General features: G+C 39.5%; 1 protein-coding gene across 1 annotated transcript; it reads left to right on the top strand.

The window, feature by feature from the left end:
• Nucleotides 1–499: 499 nt before the first annotated feature.
• Nucleotides 500–14,772, top strand: pomp (proteasome maturation protein). Its single transcript, XM_052026115.1, has 6 exons — nt 500–636; nt 5,776–5,876; nt 11,470–11,530; nt 12,040–12,141; nt 13,275–13,368; nt 13,683–14,772. The coding sequence occupies exons 1-6, from the start codon at nt 634–636 to the stop codon at nt 13,748–13,750; spliced, it is 429 nt and encodes a 142-aa protein (XP_051882075.1). The 5' UTR covers nt 500–633; the 3' UTR covers nt 13,751–14,772.
• Nucleotides 14,773–15,392: the final 620 nt, after the last annotated feature.

The raw sequence follows: 15,392 nt of genomic DNA, 5'->3' as shown, positions 1-15,392 counted from the left end.
GTGGCTGGAATTGAACCTGGGTCGCTGGCGCTGTAATAGCGTCACACTAACCGCTACAGGAAACACTCAGCAGGTCAGGTTGAGGCCTTTTTCCTGACGAAGGGTCTGGGACCTGAAACATTAACTGCTTCTCTTTCCACAGAGGCTGCCTGACCTGCTGAGTGCTTTCTACACCTTGTGTTTTATTTCAACTGCAGTTATTTTTTTTATTTTCCTCAGTTTTTCCAGTCCCCAGAATGAAGTTGTCGAACCTTCTCTGAACTGCCTACGATATGAGTAAATCCCTCCTTAAATTAGGTGACCAAAACTGTACCCAATACTCCAGGTTTGCTGCCCTCCGAATACCCTGCACGGTTGTAGCATATTCCATTTGCCCTCCTAATTACTTGCTGTACCTGCAGGCATGAGTGGTCTGAGATGCAGACGCATAATTTCTTTTTGAAATATCCTAACTTGTCTTTCCTTGAAAGCTTAGACGGTGAAGAGAAAGCTAATGCTCCCCCTCTGCTCCTCCAGTGAAGGTCCAGCCGTCGGCGAGCCGGAAGTCACGCCAGGCGCGCTCACGAGGCCGGAAGTCGTGGCCGAGCGCGAAGCGAAGCGGCGGCGGCGCGGCAGGAAAAGCAGGCGCTCGAAATGGTGAGGCTGAAATTTGGGGGGCGATTTGACCTAGGTCAGGTCGGATCGGGCTGTACAATCCGGTACTGGGGTGGGCGTGGGAAATCCTCCGCAGCTGGCGGAAGAGCCGGCGCCTGGTGTTACGTGGGTTACATGTTGCTTTTCATTCTGATTAGTCACCGAGCCGGATGCAGGCTCTGGGCCTGGGCTTTATCTTGGCGCCGTGTTCCGGTACCCCGGGCACCAACCCTCAGCAGGCACGGAGTCCCACGGAGACAAGGTGTTCGTGACCCCTTGAAAAACTCCAGAGTTCCGGGCTGAAGCTGGGAGGGATTTCTCTGACAGTCTTGATTCAGTGCATCATTTCTAGAATCGTCAGAGCGCCTCCGAAAAAGCCTTGATCAGAGACTCGGCTGCGTTTATATTAACCGGTGCATTAAAGTAAATAACATCGTACTCTGTATATTTTACTTCATTATATTTCCGCTCTTATGGTACTTCTGTCCTTTCGGAAAGGTTGCGAGACAGCCCAAAGTTCCCTTGGATTTATAACTACATAATGATGAAATGAGAAAATTTACTTTCAGATGTTGCCCACCAGGACTTGCGGAAGGCTAAGAGATTTTACACTCAAATCTACTTCTGAAATGTCAATTGGTTCAAAGAAAGAAACATAGAGCGATGAGGAATTGATCAATTAATCTGTTTAAAACATATTCTGGGTTTTTTTTGGAGGAGAAATGGAGGAGTAAGTGCTATGTAGAGTTGAGAGAAATACAGAAATGTGGTAGAGTCATACGAAGCGGAAACAGGCTCTTCCAGGGAGTTTGCCCTGAGCATCAAGCACCCATTTACACACCCTACATTAATCCCATTTTATTCTCCCTACATTCTGATTCACTCCCCCCAAATTCTACCACTCACCTACACACAATGGGAAACATTTTATGAGGAGCTTCATTTAACAACCAAGCACTTGAAATATTCATAGAGTCATGCTGCAAGGAAACTGGCCATTTGGGCCCCCACATCCACGCTGGCCAGTGAGCACCCATTCGTATTAATCCCATCTTCCAGCAGTTGGCTTGTAGCCTTCAATGCCGTGGTAATTCAAGTGCTCATCTAAACAACACTTAAGTGCTGTTAGCAACTCTGCTTCCACCACTCTCTTGGGTGAAAAAGCTCCCTCTTAAATCCCCTCTAAACTTCTTACCCCTTTCCCTAACTCTATACCCTTTAGTAGTTTTATTCCCTTTGACAAGGGAAAAAGCTTCCTGCAGTCTATCCTATCTATGCTAATAATTTTATATACCTCAATGATGTTCCCTCTTAACCTCCTCTGCTCCAGGAAAACAGACAAGGCCTATCCAGTCTCCCCATGTGACTAAAACACCCCATCCCAGGCAACATCCTGGTGGTGAAAAGGGAGGTGAAGGGACAGATATTACCTCCTCTGCACCCTCTCCAGCACTATCGCATCCTCCCTACAGCGTGATGACTAGAACAATATGCAGTATTCCAGCTGAGGTCTGACCAGTGTTTTATAAAATTGGAGCAAAACCTCCATGCTCTTGTATTCACTGCTGCAACATATACATTCTTAACCATGTTACCCACCTCTGTTGCCACCTTTAAGGATCTTTGGACTTGCACACCAAGATTCCTCAATGGACTTGTCATTCATGGTGTATGTCCTAGCCATTAGTACCCCCAAAAATGCATCACCTTATACTTATCTGGATTAACTCCATCTGCCATTTCTCAGCCCATTTCACCTACACATTGATATCGCCCTGTAGCCTAAGATTCCCTCCACACTGTCAACAACTCCACCAATCTTTATGTCATCTGCAATTCTACTAATCAGACAGATCAATAAAAGCTTTGTCAAACAAGTAGATTTCAAGTAACGCATGTGGATAGGGTGGTAAAAAAGATATATGGCATGCTTGCCTTCATTGGTCAGGGCATTGAGTTTAAAAGTTGGCAAGTCATGTTGCAGCTGTATAAAACTTCACTTGGCCCTTTGGAGTATTATGTGCAGTTCTGGTCATCACACTGTAGGAAGGATTTGGAGGCTTTGCAGATGGTGCAAAAGAGGTTCACTTAAGATGTTGCCTGGATTGGAGTGTATAAGCTAAAAGGAGAGGTTGGACAAACTTGGATTGTTTTCGCTGGAGCATCGGAGGCTGAGGAGCGATGTGATAGAAGTATATTAAATTATGAGAGGCATAGATAGGGTAGATAGAATCTTTTTCCCAGGGTAGAAATGTCAAGTACTAGAGGGCATAGTTTTAAGGTGAGAGGAGGAAAGTTTAAAGGAAATCTGCGAGGAATGTTTTTTAAACAGAAAGTGGAAGGTGTCTGGAACATGCTGCCAGGGTGGGTGGTTGAAGCACATCTTATCAATATTTAAGAGACATTTAATCAGACACAAGAACAAGTAGGGAATAGAGGGATACAAACTGTGTGCAGGTAGATGAGATTAGTTAGATTGGCCTCATGGTCAGCACAGACATGGTGGACCAAAGGGTCTGTTCTTATGCTGTACTGTTCTATGTTCTAAGGAGTATCTTAAAGGTGGAAAGAGAAGTAGTGAGGTGGTGAGTTTTAAAGAGGGAATTCCAGCATTTGAGTTCTTGGCACCTGAATTGGCGTAAAGATTATATTTAGAGGTGAGCAAGAGACCAGAAATGGAGCAGCAGAGATATCCCATGGGCCACAGGCAACCAAGGGTAGTGTTGAGACTGTGAAGGATTTGAAAACAACAGTGAGAATTTTAAAACTGAGGCATTATGTACTAGACAGTATAAGATGAGGAGCTTGTGTGATGGGTGAACAGGACTTGATTCAAGTTAAGATATTGATATCAGAGTTTTTAATGGCTTTAGTTTAGAAAGGCATGGAAGAGGATTTCAGCAGCAGACAAGTTAGAGACTGGCATGGAGATGAGTAATGTTTAGAAGGTGGAAATTTTAAAAAAAACTGCAGATGCTGAGGACCTGAAACATAAATAGAAATACTCAGCAGGTCAGGTAGCGTCAGTGGAAAGAGAAACGGAGTTAACGTTTCAGGTCAAAGGCCTGTCATCGGAACTGGGATAGAGAAAACAAGCTAATTTTGGTTGCTGAAGTGGAGGGCTGTATAGGAGAATATCTCTTAGAGGATGATAGCCATAGTTATAAGCTGTTGATGAAATTATCTGGTTGATAGATTAATGAGAGTTATTGGAGAGAACACAGACAAAGAAAGAAAATATTATAGATGGATGACCTACAGCAGAACCAGCCAATTTTGATACAAACAGTGAAAGCAAGTTACTTGAAGTTGTTCAGTATAATATTGAGACCAGCAGACTGTAATATGTCCAGACAGAAGATGATGTGCTATTCCTCAAGCTTCACAGAACATGGGTGGGTCAAAGTGGGAACGATATGGAGAATTAAAGTGGCAGGCAACTGGAAGCTCCAGATTGCTCCTGCGGACTGAGCACAGATGCTCTGAGATGTAGTTTCTTCTACATTGGTTTCTCCACTGTCGAGATCACATCACGAACACTGATTGCAGTACATTAGATTGAAAGAAGTGGAAGAAAAGAAAGTGATGACCATTTAGCAGAGTGTTGTAGGAACTTCAGTCTTCCCAACATTTCTGCTGATACTCTGCAATACCAGATGTTGGAAAGTCAGTGTCACAAAATAGAGGTCAAGACTGACAATGAGGTAGAGCTATGTGTTAGGAAAGCATGAGGAAATTGAGGGGATTTTGAGTGATATGGATGATAAATATGTTATTAAGTATAAATGCTTGGGGGACACCAACGGTAATAGTACAGGCTTGAGAAGGGAAGCCACTGCAGATGATTTTTCAGGCCATATTGGACACATAAGAAAACAATCAGGTAAATGTGGTCCCATTTAGATGGGCGATGATAGAGGTGTATTGGTGGAGATGGGGTTGAGGGAGTATATGGTGAACAAGATGAGCTCACAGAACAAGAGAGGAAACTAGATTTATGTTTTGCATTAGGGCTAAAGAAGGAAGATAATCTTAGGGACACTTGTTAGAGATTCAAATTGGGAAAGAGATTTAATATTGCATTTGAAGAAAGAAGGCAGAGATTATCTTTGAACTCTTGGAATGGCAAATTTGACATATAAGAGCAGGATTGAATCATGCTTTATGTGACCAAACCTTAATTTGGAGATGACTGGTTAATCCAGTTGTCTATCATATACATTCATATTTTTCATCCTTTGGATTTAAGGCAGTGGAAATAAGGAATGAATTGGGGGTGGTCAGAGTGACAGTGATGATTTTAATTGTGACTACATCATCAAAGGTGAAGACATGGTTGAAAGGATTACTGGCTGCAGAAGTGTTATGGAAAATGGAGAGCAAAATCTGGACATTTTAAAATTTGAGGAGGAGGGAACTATGGCAGTGAATTCAGAAGATAGCACTACTCTATTAGAACGTAAGAACATAGGAGTGGTAGTAGGCCACTCAGCCCCTGAAGCCTGTCCTGCCATTGAATATGATCGAGGCTGTTCTGCCCCAAGCCTCATCTCCAGTTCAGTGCCTGTTTCCTATAGCCCTCAGTTCCCTAATCTTTCAAAAAAATTATCTACTTTCTCTTTAAATACCCTCAATGATTTAGCCTCCGCAGTCAGGGCAGAGAATTCCAGAGATTCACCACCCTTTGTATTTTTTGAGCTTTTTCTCTAGAGAAATATCGCTGGCATCCAGCATCAATTACAATAACACAGATGCAATAATCAATTATATATCTGTGCAAGCTAACATAACCTGATTTGACACTACATGTGGCTTTCCTGTTCAGTGTTGTTGCCTGATCTACTGTGGAATTAATATCACCTTCAACATTCTGTATGTTGGGAGATGAATAACTGGAATATAGTTTACGCTGTGCTAATTAGTGTTGGTGCTGCTTACTGCACTTGGGGTGCCAGGCACTGTATTTCATCTGTTTATGCCCCAAGGTCAGAAACGTCATACAAGTTTATAACTGAATGAGCCCTTCACTGAATTATTCAACTGTTTTAAGTTGCATAATGTTAAACTGTTCCTGTTTGAAAACTATATTATGCAAGCAATAAGAGGCTACTTTTGAGACTGTTGTCATATTGTTTGTCACAGAATACCAGAGGACTTAAATCCCAACTGAAGGACAGTGTTCCTATTGCAGAATTTGGCATTCATGCAGGACCCTATGGCGTGCATGATACCATGCGTGGAGGGTATGTATTGTATATCTTGTATGTTTTCATTTTCAGAACTATTGTTGAATGGTACAGAGGTTGTTCAAAATTATGGTGCCACATACTTAAGAATTCGTGAAAGATAAGCAAGTGGGAAGATATCCTATTCATCAGCTATCGAGACGGGTTTTTGTGCAAGTTGATACCACTGTTGTTTGCTTTCATGGTCTTCACTCTTCGCTGACTTCGATTATGTGACTCTGGGGTCAAAGTCTGCACGATGCGTAGAGTTCATGGGTTTAATTGACTTAGTTTATGAAATGTTTAAACTGATGAAGACATTGGTTTCTGTACCTTAGAATGGTTTTGAAGCTTGAGTGCTGTAGTTTGAAAGGTATTTTATTAGTCATCTGCATTTATACAATTTTGATCTTGTGCATTGTCATACAATATTTTCAACAGTGGGATCAGATTTTGAGGGAGTATTTTGTATTTGACGGAGAGCAATTGAGATTTGATTTATGTAATATTTAACAAAGAGTATTGTTATTACTTAAGTGTTGCAACGGATCTGTTAGGAATGGAGGTGGGGGAGGTTATTGCCTATTCCTAGTGGCATCAAGCTTTTTGAACCACTGTAGTCCATGCTCTCTAGATGCTGTTATGTAGAAAGTTCCAAGATTTTAACACATTAGTAATGAAAAAATGATGATAGGTTGGTCCAATTGTTAAGGAGGTAATGAATAAGTGTTAGTCAAGTGAACTGTTTTGTCCTGGTGATGGTAAGCATTTTAGAGTATTACATCACACATCCAGGCAATCATTCTCTTAACATTCCCATATTCTGTCATATCATGCTTTAAATTAAGAGTGGCTCCCCTTGCTAGCCCACTAATTTTGAAAGAAGATAGCAAGCTATGAATGAAAGCTGCAATGAATATGAGATCTGAATATTCTGGATAGTGAATTGGTTGCACTGTTAATGCTGTTGACTAGCACTATCCTGATAGGCTAGTAATTGGCTGGAACTAAAGTGAAGAAAACAAGGGACACTTCAGATAGTAACTGGGCAATTTTCCACATTGTATATGTCAATACTGTAGACAAAGCTGTTGTAACAGATGTAGTAAATTCTGAAGCACATCTTTGGTGTCACAGCCAAGATGTTGATGGGAACCAAGGTCTTGCTGAGTTTTTAGGTTTATCGGTTTCTTATTTGTCCCACAAGGAATTGAGTTGGACAGTTGCGTGGGCCCTAGCTATACCTGTCTTTTGTAAGCTGCACAGAACAGTCCTTGTTCCAAGCTTTCTCCGGCACACTCACGCACTGTTCCCCCACCAGCTCTTTCTCTGTTACATTGATGACTGCAGCAGTGCTGCCTCTTGCATTTGTGCGAAGCTAATCAATTTCATCACCTTCGCTATCGACTTCCACCCTGCCCTCAAGTTAATCAGGACTATCTTTGACACTTCCTTTTTTGGCTCTCCCTCAGGAGATAGACATGCCACTAACATCTTCTATAAACCCAGCGACTCCCACAGCTATCTCAACTATACCTCCTCCCACTCTGCTTCCTGTGAGGATGCCATCACTTTTTCTCAATTTCTCTGTCTATGCTGCATCTGTTCTCAAGATGAGGTCTTCTGCTCTAGAGCTACTGAAATGTCCTCCTCTTTCCTTTGCCATAGTTGATGGAGCCCTCACTCATATTATCTCCATTTTCCGTACGTATGCTCTGACCCCCACCCCCCATGGCCAAACAGCAGTAGAGTTCCCCAGTCCTCCCCTTCCACCCGACCAGCCTCAGCATCCAACACATCATCCTCTTCCATTTCCACCAGCTCCAATGCAACCTCACCACCAATCACACCTTCCCCTCTCTCCCCCACCCCTGTCTGCTTTTTGCGGGGATTGCTCTCTTCATGACTCCCTGGTCTGCTCATCTCTCCCCACCCCATCACCTGGCACTTTCAACTGCAACTGACGGAGGGTAATATCTGTCCCTTCACCTCCCCCTTCACCACGATCCAGAGACCTCCCCCCCTTACCACCATGCAGGTGAGGCAGAGGTTCACCTGTACTACTTCCAACCTGGTCATCTGCATTCAGCACCTGTGCTATGACCTCCTCCACATTGGTGAAACCAAGCATACACTAGGTGATTGTTTCGTAGAACACCTGTACTCTGTCTACAATGTCCACCTCGAGCTTCCAGTTGCATGCCATTTTAACTCTCCTCCCTGCTCCCACACTGACCTAACTGTCCTCAGCCATCTCCATTGCTACTGAGAGGCCAAACACAGTTTGGAAGAACAGCATCTCATATTCTGCTTGGGTAGCTTACAACCCAATGGTATGAATATTGAATTTTCCAGGTTCGGGTAACCCACAGCCCCCAGTGCTCTCCTACTACACACTTGCCTGTCCTCATAGTTTTCATTTCCCTTTGTTCATCCCTCCCATACCCTTCTCCCACCTGGTTCCATCTGCCCATCATCCCCTTCCAATCTGGTTCCATCTATTACCTTCCAGCCTCTATCCCACCCTCCTACATACTGTTATAAACTGCCAGTCTTTCCTGTTTCCCCTCAGTCCCGATGCAGGGTCTCTATCCAAAACAACAACTTGCATCTTTTGCTTCCACAAATGCTGCTTGACTTGTTGAGTTCTTCCAGGGCTTTGTTTATTTTTCTTGATTCCAGCATCTGCAGTCTATTTTGTCTTCAAACAGGTGATGTGTATTTGTTCTTCATATCAGTAGTACTAATCCCATTGTCTGCTTAGGATGCAAAATTCAAAAGCCTTCATTTGGAGCCATTTACACCTGTTACTTTATATACAGCATTGGTGAAAAATTAGTTCTAGTTCCCTCGTTTTTGGTAACATTTTGTAAATTTCTTAGTAGTTAGAAAAATCTATTTGTATAATGAATACAATACACTAATCATTAAAGAGCTTATGAAGTCATTCTTGATTTTGTAACTCATACCTTGGTGATCTTTGTATTTAGGCCAAGTACATAACAAATTTTCTTTTAAAGAAGTGCGCTTCATTTTGTACAGAGCAGGAAGTAGCTTGTTTTTTTTAATGTGAAATCACCATGTTATTTTAAGAACCGTAATATTTCAGTATCTTGAGTTTCCTGGTCATGGAGCCAAAAATATCAGTTCTGCGGAAAATAAACAATACAAGTTATTTTGGAAAATTAATCAGCCGTTCCTGTTGCAGCCAATGTCTACCAATGTCTTCCTATGTTACCTGGTGATGGGCTGGAAATGAAGTAGGTCAATTACAATTGCAGGTTTTAAATTTTTGGCATAGCTGAATTGTTTCTCGAATAAGTTTGTTCTTGCACTTTACGAGATAAAGAAATAGGTGTGGGCTATTTGTTGTTCTGACTGATCTACCTAATTTCAATGCTCAAGATAATGAAAGAAACATTTATACATTTATACAAATTGTTCTCATCATTTGTTCTCCCTTTGCCTGCCACCCCCCCACATTACTGTGGCACGTCTCACTGCATTCCTTTTAAGGCCAGCATTTTGTTCTAGAACTGCAGTGCCCACAGTCAGTATTTAGCTGCATCAGGGGTTGAACCTGGGTCGCTGGGGCTACAGGGCAGCAGTATTACATGCTACTCCACTATGTCACGCAATGTGAATGAATTCATGCAGAGAACTGCACTGAGTGGGAATCAAATCCAGGTCTCCCACACTGCAGGTGAGAAGTCTGCTCCTGAACTACCAGGGCTGCACAGTGGTGCAACAGGTAGTGCTACTGTCTTACAGCTCCAGCAGCTTAGGTTTGATTTTGACCTCCAATATTGCCTGTATGGAGTTCGCACATTCTCCACATGACTATGGGCTTCCCTGGCTGCCCCAGTTTCCTAACACATCCCAAAGACTTGCTGATTGGCAGATTAATTGACTACTTTAGATTGCCCCTCATGTAAGTGGTGGTAGGAATGTCAGGGTAGAGTTGATGGGCATGTGTGAGAGAATGGGTTATGTGAAAATGGCATTACTTTGAGAACCAGCATAGACTCAGTTGGCTGAATTGCCTTTGTATGTGTTATGATTTTTTTTAAATGAAGGGTCTGTATAACTATTAATTGTTAATTGTGTTTCAACTCCTTACAGTTTAATTGATGAAAGAAGCAGTGGTTATATTTTACTAGCTAAGGCTATGTATTGCCTTCTGGGCAAAGAGATGATGACCAATTGAAAATTAATCAAGGACAGATTTTTAGTCTGGATAAGCAGGAATTTCTTTCAATAAGCACAAAAGAATATTTTTAATATTCCTGCAGATGCTGAAAGACTGAACTTTCCTATAAATATAGCATTGAATTTTATTGATTAGATTGACGGTGGGATTCTTGTATACTTCAGTGTCAGTCACTATTTGGTTTTGCTATTCGAAACTAAATTTGTGCCTGTACCTACAATTTATTATTCATTCTTCTTGAAGTCTGTCTAAATGTGTAGTTTGGTTGTCAATCTTTGGTTTGCTGAGGATAGGAGAATGGGGCAAATAAACTGCTTTTGTTTTGTAACATCTTTGCATTGGGCCAGGCAGTGGCAGGTAGTGCTCACTCTATATTCTGTTAAAGAGTGGGCACTGAAAGGTATCCCAAGTGCAATAGTGCTATTGTGAAATGTGGTGTTCAAGAGGGTAAATAAATTAATTGTTCTGTAATTAAAATAAAATTTTCTGAATAAAAACAGAAAATGCTGGCAACACTCAGCAGGCCGGGTAGCATCAGTGGAACAGTTATTGCTTAGGGATAAAGGCCCTTTCTCAGAACTGGGAAAGAGAAAACAAATCTTTTTTTAAGTAACAGAGGATATAAATAAGAGAGATGGAATATCTTTGGTAAGGTGACATCAAGGATACAGTGGTCGATGAAGTTATCTGGTTGGTAGTTTAGGAGAACTGTTATGGAGAAAGAAAACAAAGAAATATATAAAAGCTGAGAAACGCAGGTCAGAGCAATAAGAAAGTGCCCAATAGATAATGCAATGTAAGTGGGGAGAGGAAAAACTGGCTTGGTATCAGAGATGGATATTTACAGCAGAACTGGCCCATTTTGATACAAACAGAGAAAGTGATTTTGTTTGGTAAATTTTGTCATTGTTCAGTTTTTTTAAAGAATTCTTAATAATCCCAAATAGCATTGTTCGCTGTCCTGTCTGAAAGCCATAAAGAAGCGAGAAGGCTAACATGAATCCAGGTTTGTAAAGTGAATAAACAAGTAGATCATTTTAGACTGGAGGAATTTAAATAGTGAGGTATCTTGGATACTTATAATTGGGATATGATTTTTCATTTATATAAATAATTTGGACATAGAAATGACATAGGAGAGATGATACTGAGATTTGTTAATACCACAGGCATAGTTGACTAAGGAAGAGTGGAGGACAGGTGCAGATTTGTATTATAACAAAGAGGTGGAAATGTACTTTATAAGGAGAAAAATGAATGTACATTGGGACAGTTGAAATAAATATCTTCGAGAGTGGGTTAGAAAGCATGTGGGCAAGGGAAGAGTGAACCTGTGACCTTTTAAAATGATTTACACTTGTTAATCTCTTAAATAAATTGCATGTTTTCTTGTCTTCTAAGATTCTCCAATGTGAAGTCCGAGCTTTTGCCAAGTCATCCCCTGGAAGTTTCGGAAAGCAATGTAAGCCTGGAAATTTTGAATTTTACTGAGATACATATTGCTTTATATTTTGTTTGCTGGTCTCAGTTGGGATATGGTTAGGGTACTTGCTTTAGCATCAGCATCTTTGGATTTGGGGGAAGGATTTTTATTGCCCTAATTCATGTTGAAAAGTACCTAGAAGTGAAACTCATAAGAAATGGACGAATAATTCAATGAGAAGAAACACAAGCAATGATTTTTCACTTATTACTTAGGTGTAAAGGACATATGGATCTTATGGGATCATACTTCCTTATAGTTAGATAATCAAAGTTTATTAATGCAAAATGGCCATCTAGTTCTGTTACCTGTAAGTTTTCACATTCAGTCACATTATCAAAAGACTGCTGATAAGCAAAAGATGACATATTATGCAATCTTGTAAAATATATCTATTTAAACTGGATACAAATAGGAAATTGGATACTATGAATCAATTGATTTCATTTTGCATCAGTGTTCTAGAAATTAATATTTTCTGTATTCAGTTTCAGCTCAATCAAAATAAAATGAATTTTGCTATGTTGAGAAATATTCAAGGATTATATGCTCCACTAAAGTTACAAATGGAGTACAAAGCAGTAAAACAGGTAAGCCTATTTGTTTTGTTAGTTTAAGTAATGAAACTAATTGCATTTCTTTTGTTTTGTTATTTATGTAAACTCAGTGGCAATGTGGTTAATGTACACTTTCTGAAAGGTGTGCATTGAAAGCGTTTTATAGTGAACATGTTCAAATTCAGCAGCAGTTTTGAGTATACAAAGTTGCATATAGATATTGAGATCATCTGCCAATGTGTTTTTACAATTAGCATTTCTCTGCAAATTTCAACTGCCCACATTTTTAAGCAAAATGATCATATGGCTTGGCTTGTATACACTCAACTTAAAATAAGTTTCTCTCCATGTCTTAAGTTATAAGGATCTCTAGTTTCTGGAACTTTTGAAATTGCAGTTGATGAAAGTAGAGCATGTCTTGAGAATACATAGTATATTTTGTATATTCAGATTTGAAGCACATACGTTTTGGAGCAAATATGGGAAATTCTGTAAATAGGACTTGCAGCTGGGAGAGCTTGCTGCTCATGGTTTCAGCGACCCAGATTCATTTCTAACCTCCAGTGGTCCCTGTGTGGAATCTGCACACTCTCCCTGTGACAGTATGGGTTTCCCTTGTGTGCTCTGGTTTACTCCCACATCCCAAAGATGTGCAGTTTGGTAGGTTAATTGGCCACTGCAAGTACCCTGTAATGTATGCGTGAGTGTTAGAATCTGGGAGGAGTTGATGGGAATGTTGGGAGAATAGAATACGATTAGTACAGGCTTAGTGTAATGTCAGCCTAGGTTAGTACTGTCATCACAAGCAGGAGTATTTCACTTCCATTCCAATTCTTTAGAGTATGGCAGCGTTCCAACATAATATTGAGAGTATCTTGTGCTTTTTAAGTAACTTCTGTTAGATAAGAGATTAAACCTTGTGCATGTGGTAAGTATTTCTTGATAAATGACAAGGATGTTCTCCTGAACCTGGTCAATACACTCCTTTCAATTAATGGTTCCAAAACTTGAAATGAATTGCTACATTTACTAGGACTTGACTATACTTCAAGGCCATTGTAAGTGGCATAGTAAAGTATTAGATTAATTCAAATTATTTAGTATTATTTCTGATAATCTAATTTATCAGAATATTAAAAAAAAACTATTGCTAAATTTCAAATTAGGTGCAGCGTTTGCCTTTCCTCATGAGCTCCAACATTGCACTGGAAACACTTCAAGGAAATGATGAATGCATTGGATTTGAAGACATATTAAATGGTAATCATTTTATTATTTTTGCTTTTGTTCATTTTAACAGAGGAACTGAATTCAAAGCTGTGCAGCATGTAAAAACCTGAAACCACTGCTCAAGTTTAAGGCTAATTCTTGTGTTTAAATTTCTTGCTTTATTTTTAAAAGTAAAACATACCAATTGATATAAGTGTATTTAGATCTTGAGAGAGAAGTAAATTGGATGTCTGAATTTTAATATTTTAGTAAATTGTTATGGTAAAGTGTCCAGCAGTCTTCCTGTATTCTATAACAATGTTAAGATTTTGTGAAAATTGTTATTTATTTTTTTTTCTTTTTAGATCCAGCTCAAAGTGAAGTAATGGGAGAACCACATCTTATGATGGAGTACAAACTTGGCTTACTGTAATTAATGGGCATTGCTGAGGATTTTAAAGAGACAAGTATTGCTTCCTGCTGCTTTGCATAGGTTGTTCTGAATGTAACATGAACATCCAAAATATAGACACTTCAGACAAGTAACTGGCCCAAAATGAAGTCTAGTTTAAAACTTTCTCATGGCATTCAAGTTTGTAAGAAAGAACAATTTCTAAATTAATGCCTCAAAGAATTAGTCTGCCAATAGTCCAAGTCCTACCTCTGTAATTGCTGTTATGAATGCTTAAATCCCAGATGCACATATATAAAAAAAATATAGCAATATGTTAAGTTGTACACTATTTTAATGCCATTTTATAGCATCACTAAAATATGAAAAGTCACAATTAGCACCATATCAATTATTTCCAATGTGATCTGACTTGTCATTTAATAGCAGTTAGGGTTGCAGCATCATTATTTACTGTCACAGTTCTTTGATTTTGTACCAAACCAAGTTCTAAGGTATTCTAGAATGGGCAACTGGTGCAAGTATTTGTTGAACAGCAAAAGGTTGTAACACTTAGTATCTAAAAATTTGGATATATTTGAACCATTGTTTACTTGCCATTGTGATTTAAGGAAATATGTTATGATTTCTCAGTTTGACCTTGGTCATATTGAGGGAATGTTGTCTCCTTAAAACACACACCTATAATGAAAGTTATCCATTAAGATTAGACTCGATACTTTTTTGTCAGGTTCCTGCACATTAAAAAAACACATCATAGGGCTCTGTAATCCATTAACGTTGAAAATTTCTGGTATACAAAATACATATGCATTGAAATGATCAAAGAGCAAGACTTTTAACATCAGCAAAAGAAGTTGGAGTAATTAAATGTCAGGCTATAAAATATTAAAACTTCATATATGCCAGAAAATAAACTAAAGATTTTAGTTTATTTCACCAATAATGGAATTTATTAGGTTTGCAAACTTGTCACTTTGATCAGAAATGTAGTTGATTCTGTATTTTTTTTAAAATTTCATATAATAAATGTTAATATTTCAGTTTTTGTTACTTGTTTGCTTGTACTATTTGATGGTTAATCTTTAGAGGGGATTGTAGCATGAATAGGGCATGAAATTGTCTGGTTTTTGGTTCAGTTTGGGCTGGGATTTAACAGTTTTAATTAGCATTCTGAAATATTAGGTGGCTTTGCTTACTTAAAAGAAAACACTCAAGATACAACAACTTACAAACACCACAAGGTGTAACTAAATCAAGACTGTTAAAAGTGACAGTTACAGGCTAATTTTCCATAATTCTTCAAAATTGGCATTTTCTTTCATGTAAAGGTTTTTGCAATTAGGTTTTTTTGCCTGTACTGATCTATCTGGAGATAGTGCCCTCTTTAAACAAGAATCCCAAAGCATGTGTTGCCTATCCAGTGCTGGGGAAGGAATTACTCATGGTGGCTGGAGAGGAATTTTGGAAAGGGGGAGATTAAATCCAGTTGTCATTATCTATGTTGGACCAAAAGATACAGATAGGAACAGAGTGGAGGTCCTCTGGAAGAGTATCAGAAATTATGTTCTAGAAACACAGGACCTTGATGATGGTAAACCCTGAATTAATACCTGAATCTTGTGCAAATTGGCAAGCAAGCAGATAAAACAAGAGGATTAAA

This window comes from Pristis pectinata, chromosome 11 (genome assembly GCF_009764475.1).
Source record: "Pristis pectinata isolate sPriPec2 chromosome 11, sPriPec2.1.pri, whole genome shotgun sequence".
Taxonomy (NCBI): Eukaryota; Metazoa; Chordata; class Chondrichthyes; order Rhinopristiformes; family Pristidae; genus Pristis; species Pristis pectinata.
The sequence above is the reverse complement of the archived record's forward strand: the minus strand, read 5'-3'. Positions and strand labels throughout refer to the sequence as shown.

Bases quoted from the DNA above. Each gene is read 5' to 3' on its own strand.
- pomp (XM_052026115.1), top strand. The intron at 5,877-11,469 runs GTATGTATTGTA...TTGTCTTCTAAG, and splicing joins CATGATACCATGCGTGGAGG to ATTCTCCAATGTGAAGTCCG. The intron at 12,142-13,274 runs GTAAGCCTATTT...ATTTCAAATTAG, and splicing joins AGTACAAAGCAGTAAAACAG to GTGCAGCGTTTGCCTTTCCT.